The 26,100-nt window shown below is 39.5% G+C and overlaps 1 protein-coding gene across 1 annotated transcript; it reads right to left on the bottom strand.

The window, feature by feature from the left end:
* Positions 1–332: 332 nt before the first annotated feature.
* Positions 333–26,044, bottom strand: LOC140683635 (3'-5' RNA helicase YTHDC2-like). The gene is made up of 27 exons (XM_072926337.1): positions 24,384–26,044; positions 23,659–23,749; positions 23,085–23,278; positions 21,298–21,497; positions 20,517–20,683; positions 17,973–18,075; positions 16,644–16,800; positions 14,390–14,497; positions 13,162–13,310; positions 12,626–12,761; positions 12,148–12,274; positions 11,108–11,173; positions 10,158–10,336; positions 9,910–10,006; positions 9,747–9,834; positions 9,567–9,647; positions 9,041–9,123; positions 8,006–8,111; positions 7,749–7,868; positions 7,123–7,395; positions 6,493–6,619; positions 5,844–6,049; positions 4,963–5,158; positions 3,740–3,849; positions 2,003–2,292; positions 1,427–1,604; positions 333–637 (listed from the first exon to the last, which is right to left on the bottom strand). The coding sequence occupies exons 1-27, from the start codon at positions 24,793–24,795 to the stop codon at positions 593–595; spliced, it is 4,089 nt and encodes a 1,362-aa protein (XP_072782438.1). The 5' UTR covers positions 24,796–26,044; the 3' UTR covers positions 333–592.
* Positions 26,045–26,100: the final 56 nt, after the last annotated feature.

Here is a 26,100-nt window from a genome sequence, read left to right as displayed (position 1 = left end):
TAACAAAGCTTTCCATGTAGCCAAAACAGTCTCTTCCTCTTTAGATTTATTTCCCATTATTACTAGTTGGTGCCTCACCTGCTTCCAGGTGTCTTGATAGGAGAAAATCAAGTCTGGACCTCCCTGTGGCTTCCACACGCCACTCTCAGCTGCACCAGCGCCGCCTCCCCCGCTGCTCCCCAGTGGGTCACGGCTGGGAGCTGGGACCCCGCGTGGCTCCAGACTGACCACGCTGTTCAGGCTGTTGCTCCACGCGGTGGGCACCAGCTGTCACTGGTATATACACTGTATGCCGAGGCGGTCGCGACACAAAGCACAGACCACAGGCGGTCTCAGATGGCAATTCTTTATTATTGAACATGGCTGACCTTTTATAAACTTTCTAATTGTTTATACTTCTTCTACCCCAACTATTGGCCACAAAAAAATCAACATAACACCACTGGTGAACAGTAACAGTGACTTTAGTTAACTTTCTAAAAATACTTTGTCCGTCTGCAGTGCTCTCCTTATCTTTCTTCAGTTCTTCTCTTCTCTCAGTCTCCTTGGTAGCAGCCTTGGAGAGAGCTCTTTAACAGCTTCTTCTTGCCTCTCAGCTTCTTTTCGCTCCTTTAGCTAACAGGCCTGCTGTTAGCCCCTTCCACAGTAATTCATCCATGAGGGGCAAGAAACAAGTAGAGCAGAATAGGATTAAAAAGTCTAGTGACTAATTAGAATTGGTTAAAGTCTGACAGACCTTGAGATGACACCAAAATTAAGCATCCTAGAGTGTAGCCTACAGCACACTACTCGCATTTCTATATTCAGGAAACATGTTTTCTTCCTTTTACGCTGTCTTAATTTAAAAGCTGAAAGATTCAAGAGGAATTACTACATCCTCCAATGAGTCCATGAAGTTTTCTCTCAATGATCTCCTTAGTGTTACTGCAATCTACTATTCAAGTATATGTGACAACTGTCACAGTAATCTCATTAAAAATGTGTACTTTGTTCAAATAACCATCACAAAAATCAGTCATAGTAAGGCAGATAAGACAGAATCAGTATTGATATTGAAAATCTATTATGGAAGCCGAGAAAGGCAGAATCCAAAAACTTCAGAAGTGTGTATATAATATACTCATTTAGTTGAAAAAAACTAATACATGTTTATTAGAACAAGTTTGGGGTTTTTTTAAAATCTCATTTTTTCTACTTTGGATAGCTTCACCTCAGCAGTCTACAAATTATTTTTGCTGTATTAAACTAGTGAAACAAGGATATTTAGTCTAGATTTTTAAGTTCCAGAAGGAAGTATTATGCAGTGTTACAAATGAAAAGCTACGTTAGGTTCCTAATTTATCAGTAAAATACCTAACTGCAGAATGATATCAGCAAGAAATTCTATTACTCTGGAAGAGCAGGGTGATATGTTAGAGAGCTCTACCTTTCCCGACACTGGAGAAGAAGGAGTAGCACAGGCGTTGGAATAGCTACTGCTGTCTGCAGGCTTCACTGAGGACTGAGCGGATCTGTCATCTGAGAATTGTCTGGAGAGCAAAATGTCTTTTTCTTTGTACTTCTTTGGCTGGTGGAGTGCAGGAGAAGTAGATTTCACTGAAACCCTACAAAGGACATACTTTGAGTTTCACAAGCAGTCACTGAAAATTTACATCGACCTGCCAGCCTACTGCATGACCACATGTATTACAGCAACTACAAAATCTATTAAAGCCTAACTAAAAACTCATACTGACCATTCATTGCTTTTTAATGCTACTGTTAAACTTCTTCTGCTACTTCTCAAACATCACAATTCATGGACAATATTCCTGACTGCTCTCTCCAACAGCAGCCCCAGGTATGAAATACTTCTCTTTGGGACTACAATGCAGCATACAACAGTATAACACCTTCAAACTGTACTTCCGCTGTTTCCACCTCCTATTACTAGCAGAAACTTAAGTGATACTTGTATACATAAACTGCAACCTACAGTGAGCAGAAGACCTCAGCATCTTACTTTTCAGCATGAGAGAAGTCAGACAATTCTGTTTCTGTTGAGCTGTTTCTGCTGTTGCTTGACATCCATGTAGATGCCAAAGGAAGTTCTTCACAAGTCACAGGCCTTGGTCTCTGGCCAATTCCTGAAGGCTGCTGTAGACCTGCAGACTGTTCTTCAGCACTCAGAACAGCTGTAATTGCTCTTACAGTTGTTTCATCAACCTCAGACCACAGCTTAGAAGGAGCTCGCATGCGACGCAGAAACAAGCTGTGCCACTTCTGCCTGAGTTGCAGCAGCATACCAGCAGCCTGCAATAAATTCCAATTCTGTTAAATACTGATGAAAAGTAGATCACACAGGTAAGAGAACCCTGTCTTTTCCATATCAGGCAGCACCTGGCATTCTAATATAAACGGGGCCCACAATTAAAGGCAAGACTAAGGTCTTGGGGAAGGGGAATAATCCATATTTAAATTAAGATGTTAATTTGCTTTCTTTTCCTTGGGTGCAAGGTAATTTTGGAAACATTTCATTTAGCTCGGTAATAAACTTAGCTTTGTATTGTAATTCCACAGACCTTTTTTTTTCCTTCTTATCTTTCAAGAAAACCCAATCCTTTCATGCTTTATGCCCTTCCTCTCAAATCAGTCTCTACTCATGCACTCTTCAGTCATAGTTGATGGAAAAGAGCTCTAAGTGATATTTTTCTTACATAGACACCTGGTCAAATGTGATGACTAAATTCAGAAGACTATTGTCTAATTCTGCTACCAGAAATGCTTCCATTACAATAAATTTAAAAAAATCACTCTTCTGGACATGTCTAGGAGAGAGAGTATTATTATTAGAGTTGGTAAAGTTGTGTGTTTCATGACCCATAAACTGCCTCCTACCACAGCCACAGCTCCTCAATGACATAAAGACTTCTATTTCAAAGAGATTTTGAAATTTATCCTTCCAAAATCTGACAGCAACTTTCTTTCAGCAACTTCAGCTTCAAGTGCTCCTTTTTTGATCCGATTTTGGTTATCCTCTCAAAGAAAGAAGAACACAATATGCCAATGTGACTGTTCTCTCAGCTCCTGTTCAGATTTTGGCTATCCCAGCTCGTGCTATGGCCTGATGGAGCACCATGCAGGCAGGACAGGAGGCCAGAAGGAGCAGAAGGGCCCTTATGCAGTCACTGTCACCTGCAGCTTGCTGTCCCTTGCAGCCATTATCTTTTGTCTGCCAGTCTCTTCAGAATCTGCTGACGTGTGGAAAGGGACAAAACTGCCAAGCTCAGATATAAAACATCATACTGCCCAGAAAGTTTTTGAAACAGACCCAACAGCATCTGGATTGCTGAGGCTTTCCTGGTCCCTTTTGTGAGAGACAGGACACCCACATCAATATGGAGGAAGAGGAATGAGCACTCTCAATGTTGAATTAGGTGACTAATTATTCTCTTTCTTTTTGCTGACAAGTAAAAGAATAGAAAGGTACGGGTGATAGGTGATGAAACACTGCAACTTGGATGTTGAATACACGGATTCAGGCGACAGACAACTCTGTGCCAAAGGGGATTGAAGCCGTTTAATTATTGATGAGCTTGTGAAGTAAAGGTTAAATCACAGAGTACCTAGTTTGAGAGACCGAAATAGACCATGACATTCTTGGAGAAAATTCTTGGCTACTCAAATGTTACAAAAACCTTTTCACATCTTTTTACAATTCCTCTACATGAAGCAAACCCAGGAGTAATTTCTTACTTACTTCAGGGTCCAGTTTGAGATGGAGCCCTTCATCCAGCTTCAGCAGTGCCAGATCAGCAGATGTCTTGTCCTCCATCTCACTGTCGCTGCTATCATTAGATACCCCTCTCCCTGAATTAAAGACAAAAGGTGCATTAGCATTTCCATATTTTTTCTACTATTATTTCTACACAAAAACCCGCATACTACGGTATTACCAGCAACAATGTTTTTCCTTCTAAAATTGACTTTAAATGTAAACATTTGTAAAACTACCTCTTCTTTTCTGCAAATACACTGCAAAGTCTTTGCTCCAGATAGCAGCAATCAAGCCAGACCGGCTGAAGGTCCTACTGTGTAAAAACCTGTATTGATATGATGTGACCCAACTCATGTACCTTCACCAGTATCCACAGGCCACTATACAACTTTTGCCTAAAGCTGTTTGCAAAATCACACATGCCTCTATTTCCTAGTAAAACAGCAGATCTAAAGACCTAGTAAGAAAAACAAAAAATCTATACATATAGCTATTAATTAGGATTCTTTATTTTTCTTAAGTGCAATTCAATCAACATGAGCACTACTCTAAGGTTCACAGTTTAAAAGCAAGACAGGAAAGCTCTAGAAATAAGTTGGACTTTTAGTTTGATTCAAACTATGACAACTAGAAGCAGTTATTTTTGCTTCCATTCCAAGAGGACTCAATGTAAATCAGAAAAAAAGAAGGAAATTTCTATATATTCTCTATTACTCACAGTTAATAGTACAGTTAACTGAAATTAAAAATTATCAGTAGAACATGTCTTGAAAATGTATGTGTTAGCTAGAAGCAACATGACGTGTTTGCCATATTGATTGTTTCTAAATTATTCTGTTTGAATAATCTGGTTCAATGTATCAAATAAAGTAGTCTGTAGAAAAAGAACATGCATACTACACTTCTCAGTACCAGTACTACAGTTCTCATTAGACACTGTGGCTGTATTCTTTCCTTACAAACTATACTACAGTTTCTGAGACCCTACAACTGTGTAATTTATGGACTTGAATATGTAAGGAATCCCAAAATGGAGAGATTTATTACAGAACCAACAAACTCTTCCTGAATAGCTGCAGGAATTATAACAGCGCTATGTTCAGAATCAGGCAATACATGTATTAAATATTACTGAAAAATAAGTTTTCCATGTCACACGCTGATGTATAGCAACGGAAACATCCCAAATCCAGACTCCAGCGTACCTCGAAAGGATGAAGATGCCTGCAAGGCATTACTTGGCAGTCTGGCTGGTCCACAGAAGAGGGCCACCGTGACAGGTGTCACAACAGAGCAGCACCTGATGTTTGCTGTCTTGTGAGCTCTCGTCATTTCATCATATATAAGCCAGTCTGTAGGGAGAGCCTGGATGGCTGCAGCTTGTCCATTTGCTGGGGCAATCTGTGCAAGAGCAGGTAAAACCAGGCTATTATACCCTCTACCTGTAATTAATGTAAATTTGAACGTATTTCTCATTTTATCCAGAGACACTATGGATGCCTCAACCTGGCAGTGCTCAAGGCCAGGCTGGGTGGGGCTCTGAGCAACCTGGACTAGTGGAAGGTGTCCCTGCCCGTGGCAGGGGTTGGAATGAGATAAGCTTTAAGGTCCCTTACAACCCAAACCATTCTATGATTCTGTATTTTGAGAACTAAATACACATACAATTATATACATATAAAAATATACATGCACATAAAAAAGCGTGAGAGAATTCAACCAGATTCATAAATTATCCTACCATGATAAAACAAAATATTTTGCTTTAAAAAGAAATGTTAAAAAAAAGTTTCAGAGAAAAACTTGCTTTTAAGAATAGGGATCATTATATCTTTAAAACAATTTTATAGCAGGGCAGTTTTTTTGTCATTTTGCCTTGTTCCATCTAGAGAAAAGACTAATTGAAATGATGGAAAAATGAATCAACTCCAATTCTATCAGCTGGGTAGAACGGTATTTTCTAAAGCTGTAGTGTTAAATGCCTATACTGCTTTCAAAGTACTGACAAATAGGAAAAGACATTTCTAAAACACGTGACAGATTTTAGTGCCCTTTTTTTTGAACTATGAATTCAAAGTGTCTTTACCTTTTTATACTGAGACTGACCAAGAACAGAGGTAGGATGAAATCGCACTTTCGTCTCCTTTGATTCCGTCAACACCAGGCTGTCTCTGTCTACATGCACAAGATTGGGATACATCCCGGCCACTAAGGCACCTTTAATTACAGCCCAGTTCTCAGAGTTAGTATTAACATCTCTAATATCAGCTCCTCCTCTGGCTCTCACAAAACCTGACAAATGAAAGAGACAAAACAGTGCCATGTTAGCTTGTGTTTGGTTCTCAAAAGGAGTCAGAAACTAAAGGTGAAATAAATGACTTCTTTGTTGCATTTTTCACCACTGCCAACCTTAACAGCACCAAGAAGAAACCATTACACTGAAATCCTTCCTGATAAGGGGTTTCATACTAACACAGAATACCACTATTTTGTACAATATAAAGACATTTCCTATGGGAATAATTCATTAAAACATGAAATGCAGTGGCATGTGGAGATGAGGGTGCTTTCAGTTAGATCAGCCACAATTCCTCATCTGCACCATACCCTGCATGAATGTGTGCATGAAGGTGTATTTCAAATTAAGGAAAATTACACCAGTGGACACGATTTTTGTTACAATTTCTATATGCTTGACTTTAAAACAATGTTAAAATTGTTTCCAACTTCTCTACCTGAGGCTCTAAGCTGGCCAAGCACCTGTGTTCTCATTCCTGCAATGGTTTCCATTGTGGCTTGGGATAGGAAGTTCTTTTCACAGAAGGCTCTCTCCCAGCCGTCACTGCGTGCCTTCTGCCATGCCTGAAAATGTTTTTACATTTGCCTATTAATTTGAATGGCTTAAACTAAAAACTGCATTTTTTTAAAATATTACATTTATGTCAATAAAATGAATGCAAAACCCACTCTAAAAGTTAATGTATCAAACCAGATTATTTTTTCTGTTCAACAATTAGATTCTCTTTATGTGTTCACTACAGTGATGATTATGTCAAGTTAAAACAATAAATAAAGATCATTACATTAAGATCATGATTCAAAGTTCAGTGTAGTAGGATGCAAAGAGGCACATTGTTGGAACATTCAAAATTTTATAATGTTTGAAACAAAACATACTACAAAAACAGTTCCCTCTTCTGTGGACCAGCCAGACTGCCAAGTAATGCCTTACACAGGAAAGGCACTAGGCAAAAAGAAAGTCTTCTCTGAGCACTTAATCACAGTCTGCCACTCTACATCCAACTGGTGCATCTGCATTTTGCTTGAATGTGCTGTGATTAGTACTCTCTGAAATGAAAGACTACCTGGAAAGCCCTGAGCAGGGCCATGTGGTCACTGAACGTTCCGGCAGCAAAACGCTTCCTGCACAGCACGGCTGCACGCTTTTGGGAGGCCAGCGTGGGCAGCACAAAAGGGTCTTGGCAGGCAAGAGCACAGGCAATGGTCAGAACAGGATCCAGGCACTTCAGAACTACAGCATACAACACCATTTTACCGAGGTGTGGCTCTACAGGTAATTCAGTGAGGTGATAACCAAGCTCAGTGAGATCTTCCCAAGGGTCCATGGCATCTATGGTCTGTTCATAAACAAACAAACAAACAAATAAAGGAGAGGGGGATGGGTACAGTGGACAAAATCAATTTACAGTGAAAGCAGAAAGGATGTGAATAATGGACATTAACTAGACTTGTTTCCAAACACTACAGAAGCAAGTCAAACTATTAACTGAGACAAGACTTTGAAGCACTCTCTTCCCTTGACATGGAAAAACACATCCCTACACACAAAATGAAAACAGACAATAAACAAAACTTCAAAACATCCTTAAGTAATTAAAAACAGCTTCAGTACAAACTGAAGTCAGTAAACTGCTACACCACAAATTTGGGATCAAACACAATTACAATCTAAACCTACTCCTTTTCTGACCTTAAGCATATGCACAGCATTTCTCACAGTTACAGCAGGCGGAGGATCAGGAGCTTTCATAAGAAAGTCTACAATTGGACAATTAACTGGAGACAGAATTTTTGTGTACAAACAGATCTCCTGCAAGGTAAAAGGCAGAACAAAAAAAGATTACCAAGATTTGGAAGCAGCCGCCAAACACATGATTTGTTGCAATTAATAGTATGGTTTGAGGGCATTGTATTTTTTAAAGTTGTAGTTTCTAACTGAACATGCACCTGAAGCGGCATTCTTAGAAGTTCTGGAGATTGAAATTCCAACATATTCTGAAATCGGAGCCTGCTGAAGAGACGAAAGCAGACTCCAGGCTGACAGCGCCCAGCCCTTGAAAATAAAATATGGAAGGTTGTGAAAATGAGGATTTCTTTCTAAAAACAAAACCAAAAGCCAACAAACAGACACAGAAACTCAGAATGGAAAAGAAGAGGCAGTACTATGAAGAAAGTGTTGTTAAGTCACACACAAAGTGAGAGTTTTCTAATCATGAAGTATTTTTGAGAGTGTGGCAATTTTTTACTGTAATTTTAACCCAACACTGAGAAATCTGGAGGAAAGAAAAACAAGGCTTATCTAATGTAAAGTGCTGTGGGTTTTTTGCTAACCTAAGACCAGTTCAAATCTCAATCATCCTTTGTTGTGAGGAACCAGTTGCAAACTTTATTGTTTCCCCTCACATCCCCTAAACAGAAGTGATGCTTGGAGTAAAAGGTAGAATAAAGATGAAGTAACTTGTGAGTGAATGAGAGACAGCAAATTCTCTCAGTCATATACATCTATGTGCATATGTGCAGCTTAATGCCAATATGATTGATTAAACAGGCATTTGTTGCTACATAAACTTCTGAGCCCTCACCCACAGTGCTGGGAAGAATATAATCATGGCCTGTTAAGTCATGGATAGCTTGGAGAAAGTGAAATAGGCAGTCCTCTGCCGACAGACATGATGTGAAAACACCCCACTGGACATTGTGACTGCTGGTGCTACATGGGAGAAAGAGGAAGGAGAACAAATTAATGGGGGGAAAACAACCCAGACCTTTGGGAAATGCCTGAGCGTCACTTTTCTACAACTTGGGAGATTATTCCAAGGAAATACATGCTGACGCCTACTCACCTGCAGAGAATGAGTGTTGGCCACTATGCAACACAACACTGGACTAGGCCAGAAACAGCTATTCTGTTGTGTGCTTTATTCTAAACATAAAGGACTGTGGATATCTGCAAAATGGAAACCACTATGAGGCATTTATTACCTGCCTTTTCTCTGGATAGCACTGGCTTTTGAAATCCACCCCATTTTTACCATTGTAACACGACTCAGTGCATCAAAAGACTTCTAGAAAAACAAAGAAAGGAATGCAAACTGAAAACTCAATAGGGTACATGAAATACAAGTTACTAGTTATTTAGATTACCAACAGAAGTTTTCTAAAAAGTATGAAATAGTAATATATACAGCAGCTTCTGACACAAAGGTACCTTCTCAATTTTGAGTGAATTAATGAGGGTATCTCCTTTCTAGTATCTTAATGCTCCACAATTTTTGAAATTCAAGATTTTAAAGGTTTTTTAGACAGATAGCTTACAGTATTTGTCTTAAAACAAATGCATGTTGAAACTTTTCAGCAAGGACTGTTGCCTGACAGGCACTAGCTCTCAGCTAGTAAAAACTTTTTTTTACTTTACTGTAAAGTCATAAATAATAAAAAAAAAAAGTTCTCCAAAATTTATGCACTGTGTGTTTTAGAATCACACTAGGAAAATTTATGGCAGTCCTACCTCTTTCACCTTGCCTGAGTCAATGACAAACACCACATCACTGACTGTTATGCTGGTTTCTGCAATATTAGTAGAAAGAATCTGCAAAGAAAAAAACCCAAACCACCAAAACTGTAATAACTGTAAAAGCAATGGCAAAATAGGTCATTGTGGCATTGGAAAAAGTCCTCTAATACTTGCAATTTTGCGAATGCCAAAAGGTGGACTTTCAAGCACTTTCTTCTGGTACAAAGTCTGCATACTTGAATGAAGCATGAAAACTTGGTATCTAATGCAAGACAAAAGGAACATTTTAAGGATCCTTAAAAGGAGCAATGAAAAGCCACAGCAACTAAAGTTTTACCTGTGAGCATTATCAGTGAATCTCTTATCATCGAAAACAATGCGGTCTCTCAGGCTCACTATCTCATCATACCCAGGAAGAAATATTAAAATTGCTCCTAAAAAAGGAAGTGGGTTTGCAAAGTTAAACAGAAAATTCAAATACATGTCGAATAGCACTCAGAAGGTTTTAACGTTTGTGGATTGCTGAAAAAAGAGCATGATTCATCAGAAGCCAAATCCACAACCACTGGTTAGGTATTTACCTACCTGCATCTGAACTATGACAGATGCTGTGAAGTAAGTGCATTATCAGATCCAGATCCACTTTTTCATCATCAAAACTGTGATGATAAGCTGTCAGTAGCTCTCTGTCCTCTGCACTAAGGTCACTAGCACTTTTTTGGACCAGGGAACTTTCATCCATGTTTCCAAATCCGAATGAAGCGCTGTAACAGAAAATACACCAGAATCAAGGCTGCCCCTTCGGGTTTGCATTGAGCCATCCACTCAAACTTAGTTCAAGACCAATATGACTATTGGTCTTGAATTCTGATGTTTAAGTGTAGCAGAAGGGAATCACCATACTATTACTGTTTACTGATTTCAATGTTAACCCAGTGAAGGATGCCACTTTATTTATTAGTGTTAACTTTAGTTTTCTTCAACTTCATTGAAACACAACCATAAGCAAAGGAAAGTATAAAGATACTTCTCGTTTATCTGTTCAAGTAAAAATATTTAAGAGATACGTGTTCTCCAAAAATTTCCCACTAGCAGAAACTACACTAAGAGAAATTATAGTAGAGATAAGCTTTACAAAACACTACCTCAAGTACGATAACTGTAAGTTAATCAGAAAATCATTCTTGAATGGCCTAGTGTACACATTACTTCTGTAAATTTTCTTTAATATGCCTATTGCATATAAAAAGGATAAATAAAAACACATGACAGATTTGTTTCCAAAGTAAGCATGTGAAAAGTATAGAATTAGCAAGTTGTGCAAACATAAACAATATGATACTAAGTACAAACGTTTTTGCTGTTTATTTTTTGAAATATTCCTATTCTTAAAAAGAGGTCTTGCCATTAAGTCCAGATTTTAGACCATGAAAAGCTAAAACCTGTTCTGATTAAAAGAACAGAAACCTCAAATTTCCCATCACAACCGTTTGTATATCATATACAACTGATTCTGCAAAACAGTTACAACTGACCTGTAGGATTCCAACAGATGAACAACCTCCGTCTGTCCAAAGTGCCTAGCCCAGTCCACAGCCATCCTGAAATAGTTGCACAAGTATTTTTATTAGACTTTTCCCTTCAAAAGATGAATATGAAGAGCGCATCAGGAGAGGCAATTGACACCAGACTTTTGTACCCATTTCTGTACTGACATCCGTACTGTTATTGCTGGATCTGCAACTTCCCATTTGAAAGTGCATGAATAGGTGTTAACAGCTGTCTGACTTTTAGGTGACTACAGTTCTTTACCACAAAAGAATGTCCGTTTTACACAGGAGCAAACATGCACAAGGAAGTGAGGAGGAAGAAAGTGCCATTCCTTTAAAAAGTCCACAACAAGGTGCAGAGATCAGACCTGCCTGTTTGCAGTATCCTTGAAGTCATCTCAAAAGGTCACACCCCAGGCATAACATTTGGCTATTTCATGTCTTTCAGAAGCTGTCCTCCTCACGATGCAGTTCACTGTTTTATCTTTAAACTGCATTCCTTCCCAAGTTTTTTCAAATGTTAGTACCAAATATCAGACCCCTGGAATCCTAATTCTTATCATTCCATACAACAATTATTTACTGTACTTCCCTGTTTATATGAAGACATAATCCATGACCACAAAACCTGAGTTTCTACAGATTCACAAATATTTTTACATGCTACAATATATTTAGAAACATAACAGAAAGATCTTCTGATATGGGTAACTCCATGAAAATAGGAATTGCCAAATATTTTGGTCCAATTCAGTAGATTACAGTTGTTCTGCTAACCAGTATCTTAAATAAGACCTACTGAAACAAAGTTTATAGCTCATAATCAAGACCATGTAATTAAGAATTCAATTTAGAATTTACAGAAAACAATGTGATTATCAGGAGTTAGAAATTGTTGAGGCTGTCAAAATCTATAGTTCTTACAGCAGTGTGATAAGTTAGCAAATTAATTTAGATGTTAAACAATTTTCTTTCTCTCTCCTATATTGACACATAAATCTATGTTTTGGTTTCTCTGTTTTTACCAGCCATTAGATGATTTGCAGTGGATACTTGCTCCCATGCTGATCAACTGTTCTACTTGACTCAAAAAGCCTCTCCCTGAAGAAATCATCAGAGCAGTTGCACCAGTTTCACTGTGCCTATAATCAACTGAGAAGTACAAGAAAAAAAAAATCCAGCAAAACCAAGAGAAATGTTATTTTTTCATCTAAATATAGTACAAATATTGCTTTCAAATTCCAGCCCAAAGAGAATTTGTTTCCTCACTTTATCTCTGAAGTTAGTTCATATGAATTCTACACTGTTTTAGAAACACACTTCTGTCAATACTTCAAAACAACAACTAACTAAACAACCCATTATTTCTGCTAGCCCTATCATTTTTTCAGTCGGCATCAGAATGCAAAGGTAACACCATTTGAAACTGGAGATAAAAGTAGCCATAAAAATCTAAGTAAATTTGAGGTTGCTTTTTTTTATGTAATAACACATGAAACTTACCACTGACATTTTCAGTTAAAATAAGATTTAACAGCTGAGCAAACAAATCAATATCTTTATGCAACCAGATGTCAGAAAGACAGGAATCCATTTCTTTTACTATCCACGATTCAAGGCAATTCACATCTTTTTCAGTCTGAAGATAAAAAACAATATTGAAAGCTTAATCTCTTCCAAGAGTTGTCTTTATTCTTATACATTACCCACAAAGAATTGGAATGGTTATTTTTCCCAGCAGCAACAGAAACCCAAATATATCAGTGTAGACATACCAGCTCAGGTATCAGTTAATGCATTGATTTTGTCATATGCAAGTACGAACACAATGGCAGTCGAGCCATTTGATCTGAGGAAAAGCTGTGTGCAACCACCCTATCTGAAGAGCACACTTCAGCTAGAGCAGTTCATCCTAATCAAGTAATCTTTAAAATACGTTAATATCCTGAAAGACTCAACAGAACTGTAGAAAACAGATTTTAAATGGCTAGAATACAACACAAATATAAACATCTCTTCCGACAAAAGAAAAAACTTACCAGTTGATTAAATACTGTGTCACCACCATCATCCAACCATTTGTACTCCTCATTTGTCCTTGGAACTGATTTTTGTCTCCGAGATGTCCCTTTGTTAGTGTTATCTAGAGCTGAACACCACTCAGCAAGAGTGTTCTTCTGTTTCTCTTCTAGAATGCAAAGTATTCCCCAAGAAAGTTTTAGAGTCATATTTCTTATCCATTGTTTTCTACTAAAAAAGTTAGTTACAGCAGGTTTTACCAAGTTTTACCTATTCAACCTCTTTTATTTAGTCTAGAATGCTACTACCAGTCCAACATAAATGACATATTTAAGGGTACCCAAAGGGCGCCACTGCAAACAAGGGCTATAAAAACAAGGTAAAACCCAACACTTTGGTGTTTAAGCCCCCAAAACCTCCGTTATTCCAAACTACTGCATTCAAAGTATCTTCCTTAAGTAATCACCTTCCACACAATCTCAGACCAGATCTTTTTCCACAAATGGAATTCTGAAGACGAGTGATACAGTCCCTGCATGTAACAACTTACTTTTCTACACAAGTGGAAGAAACCTTAGAAAACACCAGGGTCCTAACTGAACTTTTCTGACCCCAGTGATCAGAGGTGAGCACTGTGATCAATATCCAGTTAGGACTGTATGTTATAGCTTTGGGGTTTGCATTTTTTAAAAATTTTTCTTTAAATAATCACTGGGATCATTACTTTCAGTTGCCAAGAAAACTTCTGAGCAGTATCTACTTAATCAACTTAAACCCAATGATGTTTAGCTCAAGAGTGTTAACACTTAAAAAAATACATCCATGCCTGAAGAAAGCAGTGAAAAATGTTACTGAAGGGAATTTAGTGCAAGATGTACAAAATCATGCCTGCTTTAATAGCTGCACTTTAATTTGCACCCAAAGGTACAGAGCATCCTATGCTTCTTTAGTACTTATGTGGGCAGAGCCCCCAGTTATATATAGCTCTACAGCATAACAATTAGAAAAAAGATGACATTTATCAACTGAATGAAAAAAGAATGCAACCACTGAATCCAAGTGATTTTTTTTCTTTAATTGCATAAACTATTTCAAAAATGTAAATATTGAGAGCTTAAAGACGCTGTCATCTAATCACATCTCATTTAATCTCCTGACTCTGGAATTTTAACAGAAAATAATCCTGTTAACTGTTTGTTCAATCAATGATTCTTACTGCCAACCCTTACAATTAACAAATCCACTGACCTTGCTGCTTCTTTTCTTTGTACTTCACCATCTCTTTGTTTGCATACCCAGTGCTTCGTAAAATGTCCTCCAGAAACATCTCTTTAACTTGAAAAGGTCTCCCTTGGACTAAAATAGAAAAAATCCATAAAAGATTCTATATTCACTAGCTTCACTTACAGAATTAATTCTTTTAAAAAACTACCTTCACTGGAGTTTATTTTTCTCAAAACTGTACAAAACAAAATATTTCCAAAGTCAAATGCCACCTTGTTTCTCCTCAACCTCTTCAATTTTATGAAGTGTTATAGCAGGAGATGTTCATAAGATTGACAGTTATTAACTACAATTTTTTTAAATGAGAAAAAGAAAACAGCCGTGTTTGTTTAGGGTTACAAACAAGAACCTGCCATGTAAGTCTGCCATCTGGATTAAAAATGTAATTAATTAATAAGCAATTAATACAGCTTTTTGCAAGGTTCCACACAGAGACAGTACATCTTTATACTGAACTACTTTCTTTTCATGAGAAACATGTAAGAAGGCAGCCTTATCTCCATATCCTCAACTAATTCAGCAAAGCTGAGCTTTTTTTACTGAATACTTCTTGACAGATGAGACATCCCAGTGGCCTTTACCTTCTGGTAATTTATCCTGATTTCTTTTTCAACATGACTATTTTCCAGACATTCTCTGTGGACATTACAGGATGCTTTTTGCATGAAGATTAAAATCTCTACATTTTGATTTCTTGTTCCTTAACCTGACTCAGGAACACTCAGGATTTTCCTTCAGAAAGAACAATCCACAATTCACATACTTTTAGAAGCTGTGACAGAGGAAGCCTTCCAACACTGATCACAAACTCTGTGTACTACAGCGCTCCACAGCTACAAAATGTGGTTTTCTGTGGTCAGGATTTTGTCAGCCATATTGCTGAAGGAGACTCAAACCTTGTATATCACATTAACAGACAAAGCCGCTTCTTTTAATTCTTAAATTAACAAAAAGGGAAAAAAACATCTTTTAAATTGCTATTGGCCTGTTACATAACCAGCACAAACACTGTGGTAAACTGGAGAGATTGGGAGAGATTGCCATCAGATTTTCCAACACAAATTGACCAATCTGAAAGAACAGGAAGCTGCAAAAAGAGTAAACTGGAAAGTCATACAACAATCACAACTGAGGCACTCCCTTGCAAAAAAAATTCAGAGAACATGAAATCACGTGTAATTTCCAGATTCCTGTCTCCAACAAGCTGCAAACCTTATTCAACTGGGCAGAAATTCAAAACAGAGAACTAAGCACTTCCATCTGCAAAAAAAGAAAGGAAAAAAAGGGTTCCTCCTCACAAACATTTGCTAAAATAAACCAGTAAGCAATCCCATTTCCTAAAACCGTTGAGATTTTTTTTAAAAGGCTGACATGCAGAGAGTCTACCTGATTGTCAAATAAAGCATTTCTCTTGAAAGATACTTTTCAAAACACATTAAAGTTGGACATTACTGTTGAAAAAGTAAGAGGATTGCAAGGTGCCAGAGGAGGTCACCCATGCAGAAAACCTGCAAGCCAGGAGGGTGGGGCAAAAACTGCAAACCCACAAAAACCCCCCACCTCCCTCCCACACATTTACATTTTGCCTTTACTAAAGATCAGTCAAATGAAATTAAACCAGCAAAAAATGGTAACTTTTCTTTGCATTTGAATGTAGTCTAACTGCAGGTAACTGAGTCTGAACACAAAATAAGCGAAACTGGATGTCTTTTCTGAATATTTACCTAGATGAACAACTACTAATTTTCTTTAAATCAGAGAATCATGTAATCCTTTTTTCATGTGAAACCAAATCTGTCTAAGCCTGTATTTCTGAACTGAACTGGTACAGTTATCTGTCCAGTAACCAGTAACAACCTTCACAAAGCCTGAAGAGTAAGATCCTACTGGAATGCATTGATACATATCACACTCATGTAGCTTCTAAGTCCTGTATCAGCATGAAGACAGAACTTCAATAACCTCTTCCTACTTCTTCAATTAAGAGTGGAGGGGGGCAGGATGTATCTGCATTTACAGAACTCCCAGTGACTAAAACACCTCACTCTGAATGAGGTGCAAATAGTCAAGAAACAAGAAACCTGCATACAGAAGGAACAAGGATTCCTGTAATTCTCAGTGTATTAATCATGTGCCTTTACTCAGAATAATTTGCTACAGTTTAGTAAGATCTGTGAGTCTCAAGGCAGGTATACTCAGACTTAAAATCAAGACTTACTATGTATTACTGGGCAGCTTCCAAAATACCTAATGAAGAGATTTGCATCTAGAGCAGCACTAGAGAGAATTAGTTTTAAATTATTCTGGTTTTGCAGCACATCTCTCAGTTTTATTAGCAAGAAGTCGCTGAACCTATCCCTCTCATGTACTTCATCCTGTAACAAAAGGGGGAAAAAAAGATGAAAAACCATCACAGATTCAGGATCACAACTTCTGACAAAAACAAACTTCTCTAAAAAAAAAATACATGTTTTGGTGGCACATTACAGAGGCCTTAAAATGTGTGAGTCTAGTTTAACTAATAGGGTTTTTTTAAAAAACTATCCATAAAGAAACTAAAACACATCAAAAAGTTTTTATCAGCGCTGAGTGCGTTGCAATGCTGAAGCCATAAACACTTTAACTTCAGAGGCTAAAGTGAATATCTGAAACCTCTCTGATTGTGTATTTGAGGCCAAATTTCAAGAAAACACCACAAACTACAAATTTTGTTTTAATAAATTCTCACTTCACCATTGATAAGCATTTAAAGAAATGTATGACACCACATAATCAGAAAAACAGGCAAATTGCTTAGACAAGTCACACACAAAGCCTGTAAGTTAAGGCACATAACTGATTAATCATCTTTTTCATTCTTCTGTTTTGATCTATATTATGAATGAAGGAAACAAGGACTCAAAATACAAAGTTTGTAGGCTGACATCAAGAATGTATAGATCATTCTCATGCTTTTTAAACTTTGATAAACAGGCAGGCACCTAAACTTACCTTTTAATCTTCAGTACTTAAATCTTGCCAAAAACATTCCAGTTCCCCTTATTCAATTCCACAATAGGAATATTGACATAATCACAAATTAACAATCTGAATAATTTGCTAGCAATTAGACTCCACATTATCTTGAAAACTCTGGGCAAACAAATGGACTGAAAACCTGTATTGCTAAAACAAATGGTAAGAGAAATTCTGACACAATCACATTGAACCACATCAATGTAAGCCTCCCTAAGGATTTTCTCCTGACCACGGAAGTTCAGAAAAATTTACACTTCTGTCCTTCTCCACTCCTCCTGATTCCACACTTAATCATTGGCATGAAAATAAGACATTTTTACAGGAAAAACACAAACACACAGAAAAACACCAAACTGCACAAGACATGCATTCTACTCTGAGGACTCAGAAAGTCTTTAAAGTTGATTCAGATTCTACCAAACAAAAACACCTAAAGTGCTCAGCAAATTTAAATAAAACAAATGAGGACCTCATTTTCCAAAGCAATACATATTGCTCCACCCCACATGAAAGACCACAGGATGCTCACCACAATAACATGGGTCACAGTGGAGAGGGTGCTGTCTCCTGCCATCAGCGTGCCAAGAAGCATGTCATTAGTGCAGAATGTTACCAGTGTCTTTGGAGAAACCCTATGGATCACATCACAGAGACAACTTAGGGGGTTGCACCATTTAAAGCTTTCCATGGATCAAAAATTAAAGCAGCTGCTGACCAGAAGAGAAATTACAGTTCTCTCCTCAAAAGATTCATGCACACCACTTGTTTTTAAACTATGCCTTTTCACAGACATTTCCTAACAATTTGTAGTGCTTGCGCCCCAAAACTCTGGACAATGGATTAATTGAAAGAATAAGATTCAATTTTTAATAAATAAGAAGGAAAAGAGAACTGTGAAGAAACTCTGCATGTCATTCAATTTACTAGAAAATTCCATGTGGAAAACTAGGTTCCAATTCCTCAGCCTGTGCTTGGATATAGCCTTTGTATTTGTCTACACGTGGTAGGATGAGCCTGTCTGGACGCCAGGTGCCTACGCAAGCCACTCTATCTGTCCTCTCCATGGGCAGGGGAGAGGAAACACAACAAAAAGACTCCCAGGCTCCAGAGAAAGACAAGGAGAACGTGGGTCTCTCCCACAGGAACATGGGTCCTCCACGAGCTTCTCCAATATGGGTCCTTCCCATGGGCTGCAGTTCTCCAGGAACTGCTGCAGCACAGGTCCCTTTCCACAGGGTGCAGTGCTTCAGGAACAGCTTGCTCCAGTGTGGGACCGCACAGGGTCACAATCCTGACAGCAAACCTGCTTCTGTGTGGCTCCCTCCCCAGGGCCACAGGTTCTGCCAGGAGCCTGTTTCAGCAGAGACTTCCCAGAGGATCACAGCCTCCTTCAAGCATCCACCTGCTCCAACACAGAATCCTTCACAGGAGGATCCCTGCTGCACCACGGACCTCCACGGCCTGCTGGGCCACAGCTGCCTCACCATGGGCTGCACCATGGGCTGCTCTGGCACCTGGAGAATCTCCTCCCCTCCTGCACTGACCTTCCTGTGTGCAGATCTGCTTCTCTCACATGCTTTCACTGCTCTTCTTGAACTGCTGCCTCTGTTGTGCAGGTTTTCCTCCCCCATTCCCCACTGTCCCAGAGGCACTACCACCACCACAGATGGGCTCAGCCTTGGCCAGAGGCAGGTCTGTCTTGGCTGGCACCGGCTCTGTCACACACAGAAGAGGCTTCTGGCACCTCCTCACAGAAGCCTCCCCACAGCTGCCAAAGCCTTGCCTTGAAGACACAATTCATTACAGCTGACTAAATCACAAAGTCATCTGCGTGATCCTCTGGTTTTTCAGGAGGTGAAAATACTGAACTTTTACAATTCTATACCTGGGGCACAGTTAGCTGTCCCAATAAAAACAGAAATTGTCACTACTCTCTCTGGTACTGCCATCCTAAAAGAGCTGAAAAGTTCCTCTGTACTGTACTCTACAGCTTTTCTCTGGAAGACAGTTAAGAAAACCTTAAAAATTATATTTCTGTGTTACTATAAACACCTCTAAACATATCCACTCAAAATTTTTTTTGTCCACGGCTCAAAATATTGTTATCGCCCCCTTTCAGTGTTTCTCTGGAGTAATTGTATTGATTTTTCTCAAGCTGGATTTTCTGCGCTGCTTCCAGTAATTCTACCATTTTCACCTGACTCTGCTCTTCTTCTGCCAGCATAGTACTTCCATATATTAATCATCCAGCTTATTTGTGACACATCTTCACTAGCTCTTCTAATCTCTCAATATCCTTGTGAGCTTTCATGCACACATTTGAATTCTTATTGTGGCTTCGTTGTTCAAGTGCATTCATTTTCATCAGCTATGTGTTATCTTTGTTCACACAGGCAGCACAACCTTTAGCCATCTTCTGGTCACTCATATCTCAACTGCTGGCCCTTCCCTGAAATGTCACTTCACTACACGGTGCAAAGATGTAAAAACCCCAAACAATCCATTCATGCTCTGCTTAGAGACAAATTCATCAAGTGATACTGAAATCTCTACTTTTACATCACTTCATGTTATAAACACAGAAGCTGAAGAAGAGTAAATTTAGTCCAGACTAGACTGGTAAATAATGCTCAGCTTCATCAGTCGCATTCCAATTTTTTTGTTTTCCCTTTTATGGCTCCTATCAACTCTCACTACATAACATTTGTTACAGCATGCTGGTTTTCACACCTACCTTCAAAGCTTGCAGACCTTTTGGATCCGCACATGTTAAAAGCAGAGGGGGGGGGGGAAGAAGAAAGTGTAGACTTGATCTGAAAATCAGACAAGGATTTCCATGCATACACGCCGCAGAAGAAATCAACAGAAAATACCTGAGATTCTGTAAGACAACCTTCTACATGAAACTGCAAAACACAGGAAGTAAGCCATCCTTTTCACTCTTACGTATTCCTTACCTGCAGTAACATATCCCACCTGTGAGGCTGCAACCCAAACATACTGCAGTTTCAATGTACACAAGATTCACGAGACCAACACAAGATCAACCGACACTTAGAAATACCATTAGTACCTGCTTTCTAACCGGATCTGGTAACCAATTGTCTGGCCAATCTTCTCTCTTCTTTCTGCTGCCACTCTTTCAGCCACAGCAACAGCTGCTAAACGTCTTGGCTGAGTACAAAACACACGACAGGGAGTTCCATTCTTGTAGCAGTCATCAAGGATAAATTGAGGGATCTGTAAAGAAGTGGTTCAAATTTGCTTTTTGAGAAAGTCACAGCTTTGTTAGCACAGGGAAACCATTAACTGCATATCAATATTGCACATTGCAAAAGACTTTTCATTACAATTATCACAGCAAGCCAATCTGAATCAGCAGAAAATAAATTCCTAAGTATAACCTATTTAGGTTTTTTTTAAAAAAAACTTACAGTGCCTCCCTCCTGCTTCAGAGAAATCCAAAAAAAAAAAAAAAAGAAAAAAAAGCCCTGTAGATAATCTCTCATTTTAACACAAAAAATAGATTACTCTGGATACTAAGAACAGAACTAGCCTTAGAAGAAAAAGGGATATACAAACATCACAGCTATTTTCCCTTCAATATTTTGTATTATTTTAATGAAAAAATGGTATCTACCAGAAAATTGTGAGGAATCATTTATGCTTCTAGTACCTATCTAGAGGCCTAGTGTTTCAAAAGCAAGAAAATGAATTGGAACAACATTTTCAATCACACAGGAAAAGGAAAGCCTTAAAATAGCATAAAAGTATCCCATATCACAAATGTTACACAATTGGCATTAGTTTAGAATAAATACTGTTATAGTTTTTATTTCATTGAAGCAACATACCTGTGTCGTTTTTCCTGATCCAGACTCTCCTATAACTAAAACAATTTTATTGTCCCTTATGATTTGGACAATTTCTTCCTGTTTTTCAAGAACTGGTAGTGACTGCCTGAAGGAATCAAACTCTGATTCCCCTCTTTTCACTGGGACCTGGGGGATACCATCATTAAGTCGACCACTTGTCTTGTTTACTTCTTTGTTTTCTGCAAAGACAAGTTAAAAGTTTATTTATGCAGACACAGAGGAAGGTCACAAAAACACTGCTCAAAAACTGTACTTAAAAATTAACATTGCTGACTTTTTATGCATCCCTGTCGGTAAAGTGACAAACCCATCACACATTTAGACGTCATTTTTATAGCATGTCCTGCAGTGCTTGGAATAGATATTTTTCAAAACACTTATTACTTTCATGGGTATTTTGAAGAAAACCAGACTCTTCCACAGCATTGCTCCATGTCAAAAAAGCCTACAAAGAGCAAAAGGAGAAACAAACTAAACCAGAGAATACCAGCCTGGTGTATTTTGGTGGCGTTTGTATCTGCGCCCACATTTCACACCTGCAGTTCCCCCTAGAAATACACACTGACAGAGTTAAACCTTTAAGCTATTCCACACGTTTGCCTGAAATCATACCAATGCAAGCATGCTGTATCAAGAGCCCTGGCCCCCACACAGCAGTGCGATGTGTTAGAAAGCGGTGCATGAGCAGCCAAAAAACGGGCACATCTTCTGAGGGAGCCACTTCACATCCATCATTGCAAGTACCACTCTATAATTCCTTGAGAACTATTTTCTGGCAGAATGAAAAGCTCACTGTATACTCATTTATACATATTTAATGCCATTAACAGATTCATATACTAAATTTCAAGCTCTGTTGTACCAAGACAAACAGACTAACAGATCAGGAGAACTAAAAATACATTCTTGAGATGCAGAGAAAGGCAAATATTAGACTGTTCATTAACTTATCCCTTACATTCCTAAGACATTGCATTTCAGTACTTTTATTACAGCTTCCCTCTGTTCATATAACAATCCTATTAAACAACTAGAACAATTGAAAATAACAGCAAAGAAAGCACTTCAAGAACAGACACCACATATCAGAAACATGCAATTAAACAAGGCATACTGGTACAAATGTTTTCTGTTCACTACACCCATCTCTGCACACAAAAACACAGTGCAACTCTTCCACTTGTAGCTGCTAAAGCAATAATCTAGATGAAAACCTTGCTTAAAAAAAAAAAAAACCAACATTTTGACAGAAGTTTGTCTTTCAGTGAACTCTTCCATATTCGAGAAATCAACAAGTCTGGACAGTAGTCTCTTAAGGACCAAATCTATTTTGTAGAGATGAAGAAATAAAAACTAAAATTATTGATTTATCAAGGACATTAATTTCTATAAGCAGAACAGACAACCGCATTTTCTCATATAGGCATTCTTATGGCATCACAAGAACACTGACTCTTCAACCCCACCTCATAGTACTTGTGTGAAGCCACACTTCAAAATGTACTTCCAAAAAGATTTGGCTGGAACTGGCTCAAAGATTCTAAATTAACACAACACAAGGTGGACAACTCAATGTGCATAATATGACTTCCCAAGTTCCTCACAGCACCAGTTATAAAAGACCTTAAAAGTACGGAAAATTAATGCATTTGTTTGAAAGTGTCTGTTAGGACACCAGAGGGGACAGAGCAGAAAGAGGTTTGTTTTGTCATGGTTTCAAGTGGTGTTGATGGGCAAGTCCAAATCAGAACACATGCTGAACGTACCGGATGCAACAGCACAGACACTTCCTCGCTCTGTCCTTGGCAGGAGCTCCTTGCGTTCCTTATTTGTGACGGGAAAGCGCTGAATTAGACTCCGAACGGCGTGTTTCGTACGGAGAGCCAAGTCACAAGTCATGACTACGTGTGCCTCTGACACATCCTTCTTCCTTACAGTCAGGTATCGATTGGCTCCTTTTCTGTCAGGGGGGAGAGAAAAGTTATTTTAGTAAAAAGGAACCTACTCTAGGTTAACTTTTATCTGTCAGGGTATGAGACGCTATGCAAATTCTTTGGAAAAAAAAAAAAACAGAAATCACAGTGAGAAGCTTTTTTAATGGAGCCATTAAATCCACAAAGTATAAAATCAAGCTGTCCCAAAATGCATGTCACAAGCTTTTCCAAGCATGCATACAGCAATGAACAAATATGCTCATTTCTGTAGCTACTTTTACACTTTTTTCTCTAATACTATTCCTTGCAACACAGTTGAGTATGTTGAAAACATCAATCAAGTTATCATTAGTCTTGAAATTCTATCCGTCTGCACCAAAGAACTGAAAATTGTACCCTGACTCACCCTTTGCTTTTAGACACCAGTCCAAGAGACTGACAGAGCCGGTGAACAAATGCTCTTTCAGTACTAGTGAAACTAGAAGGAAATTCCATCTCTAGAATGATAAATAATAATGAAAAGACAGTAACAATGCAACAGGCAGTAATCTTGACATCTCAATGTTACAGAACCACAGAATTGTTAGGACTGGAAGGGAGACCACCCAGTGCAACCCCCCTGCAGGGTCACCTGGAGCAGGTGACAGAGGAACACATCTAGGGTTTGGGATGTCTCCAGAGAGGGAAATTCAACGCTTTCCCTGGGCAGCAGTTTCAGTGCTCTGCCACTCTCAAAGGAAAGAAGTTCTCCCTCATGTTCAGGTGGAACTTCTTCTGTTTTAATTTATGGCCATTGCTCCTTGTCCTGTCACCAAACTGGCTGCACCACCTTCCTGGGACTCATCTTGGAGATATTCATATGCAGTAGTGAGATCCCCTCTCAGTCTCCTCTGGGCTAAACAGGACCAACCCCCACACCTTTCCTGATAAGAGATGCTCCAGACCTCTCGTCTCAGTGGTCTCTGCTGGACCCGCTCTATTAGCTCCCCGTCTCCGTGCTGGGAAGCCCAGAGCTGGACACAGCACCCCAGCTGTGCCTCACCGGGGCCGGGCAGAGGGGCAGGATCCCCTCCGTGACCGCCGCCAGCGCCCTCCCCGCAGGCTGCCCCCGGGCCGGGCCGTGCCGCGCACCCGCCTCGTCCCCGCTCTGGAACCGCTCCAGGGCCAGCTGCACCGCCATTTCCACCTCCTCGTCCACGCCGGCTTCTCTGAGGGGCTCGGCCCGGGCGCGCACCGCGGCGGCGGCAGCCCCGTCCTCCGCAGCCCCGCCGGGCTGCCGCCGCGGGACCCGCCTGTGTCGCGACATGTCCCCGACACGGCCCCACGCGGCCCCCACACGGCCCCGACACCGACGCGGATCGGGGACCGCAGCCGCTCGGCCCGAGGGGCGACGCTGGGGCGGGGCGGGGCTCGCCCGCAGCCGAGCTGGCCCGAACGGAAGGAAATTGGCGCTTTTCCCGCCGGTCCGGGGGCACGGCTGCCCAAGGCCCGGGCTGGGTGTGTGGCTGCGAGCAAAACGTGGCACTGGTACCTGTCCCGTCATAAATTACGTGCTTTCAGGGCATGGTATTAAACGTAGCTGTGGCGGGGGTCATCTCGGCCCTCAGCCTCCTCACTCTGTAAAGTGTTACTTGCCCTGCTTTTCCTGCTGTCCTTTGACTCCACACTGAAGACACGAGGTAGAAATTTAACCAAATCCACTTGGGCCTGACACAGGCCTCGCTATTGAAGGCTGCTGCTTCGGAAACATCATTAGGTCAGAAGGAGAGTACTTGGAAGAAGAACAAACTACTCCTCAGCTGAAATGGGCAATTAAATAAATAGAAAATAAACACTCACTGTCTGATGTAGCTGGCTGAAAAATAGCTCTTAAGTTACCTCTACCAAAGCTTTTACAAAGCTAACTTCAGCATAATTCTGCACTGAGAGATCACACTGCAGCGGAACAATTGATCTGTTCTAAGGTTACTTTAAATTTTTTTTTTCAGTTTTTCAGTTCAGGTATCTGACTATCTTCAATCAAAGTACATAATGCTAGTTCCTCATAGCTGTTTCTTGTGACATTCAGTACTGCCACCTCCAAGCACATCACAGTTATGGAAGATTAAACACTTCAGCTGAATAAGATGAGCATTCCTCTTATCATCCTTGGTATCAACAGTGAAAAATGAGAGTTCATAACTAATTTGAAAGAGTTACATCAGAAATCTTTAATTATGAACCCAGATCTCTTAACAGTTTCTGCCTCTTAACAGCATCAGCTTGCCTTCCTACAGACAAAAAGCCCCATGATTCTGAAAAAAGATTCCTCGGCTCAATTCTGCTCTCAGTTTGCAATCCTGTAAATACAGCAGTGCACAGAGAGAACTGTTGGGTTAGGGCTCATCTCTACAGCTAAATGGCGTGAAGCCTGAGTGCATCCTGCATAACAAATTCCTCAATACATGCCCTTCTCTTTTCACTGCTTTTTTGACTCTCCAATGCTATTAGAAGGGTGAAAAAATAGGAGAGTGTGGTCAGGCATGCACTGCCTGCTGCAGCCCTGCTAAATACTGACTTGCAGTCTGCACTCAGCATATGAATGAGCAAAGAATTGTGCTTACCCAAGCTCTTAGAAATGGAGATTTTATTCTTTATACGTATTCTCTTAATAAAAATTACTAGCTGTGGATTTTCGTATTAGAAATAACAACCTGTAAGTATTTAAAAATTCTGCTTTCATGATTGGCCTCAGAAATACCTTCTGGCTAAGGTTTACTCAAAACAAATAACCCCTGGAATAAGAATTATTTTCTTGTATTAACATATGTCAAATGCCCATGTATTTTTTAAAAGAAGAATTAAGAGG

Source organism: Taeniopygia guttata, chromosome 3 (assembly GCF_048771995.1).
Source record: "Taeniopygia guttata chromosome 3, bTaeGut7.mat, whole genome shotgun sequence".
In the NCBI taxonomy this organism is placed as follows: Eukaryota; Metazoa; Chordata; class Aves; order Passeriformes; family Estrildidae; genus Taeniopygia; species Taeniopygia guttata.
The sequence above is the reverse complement of the archived record's forward strand: the minus strand, read 5'-3'. Positions and strand labels throughout refer to the sequence as shown.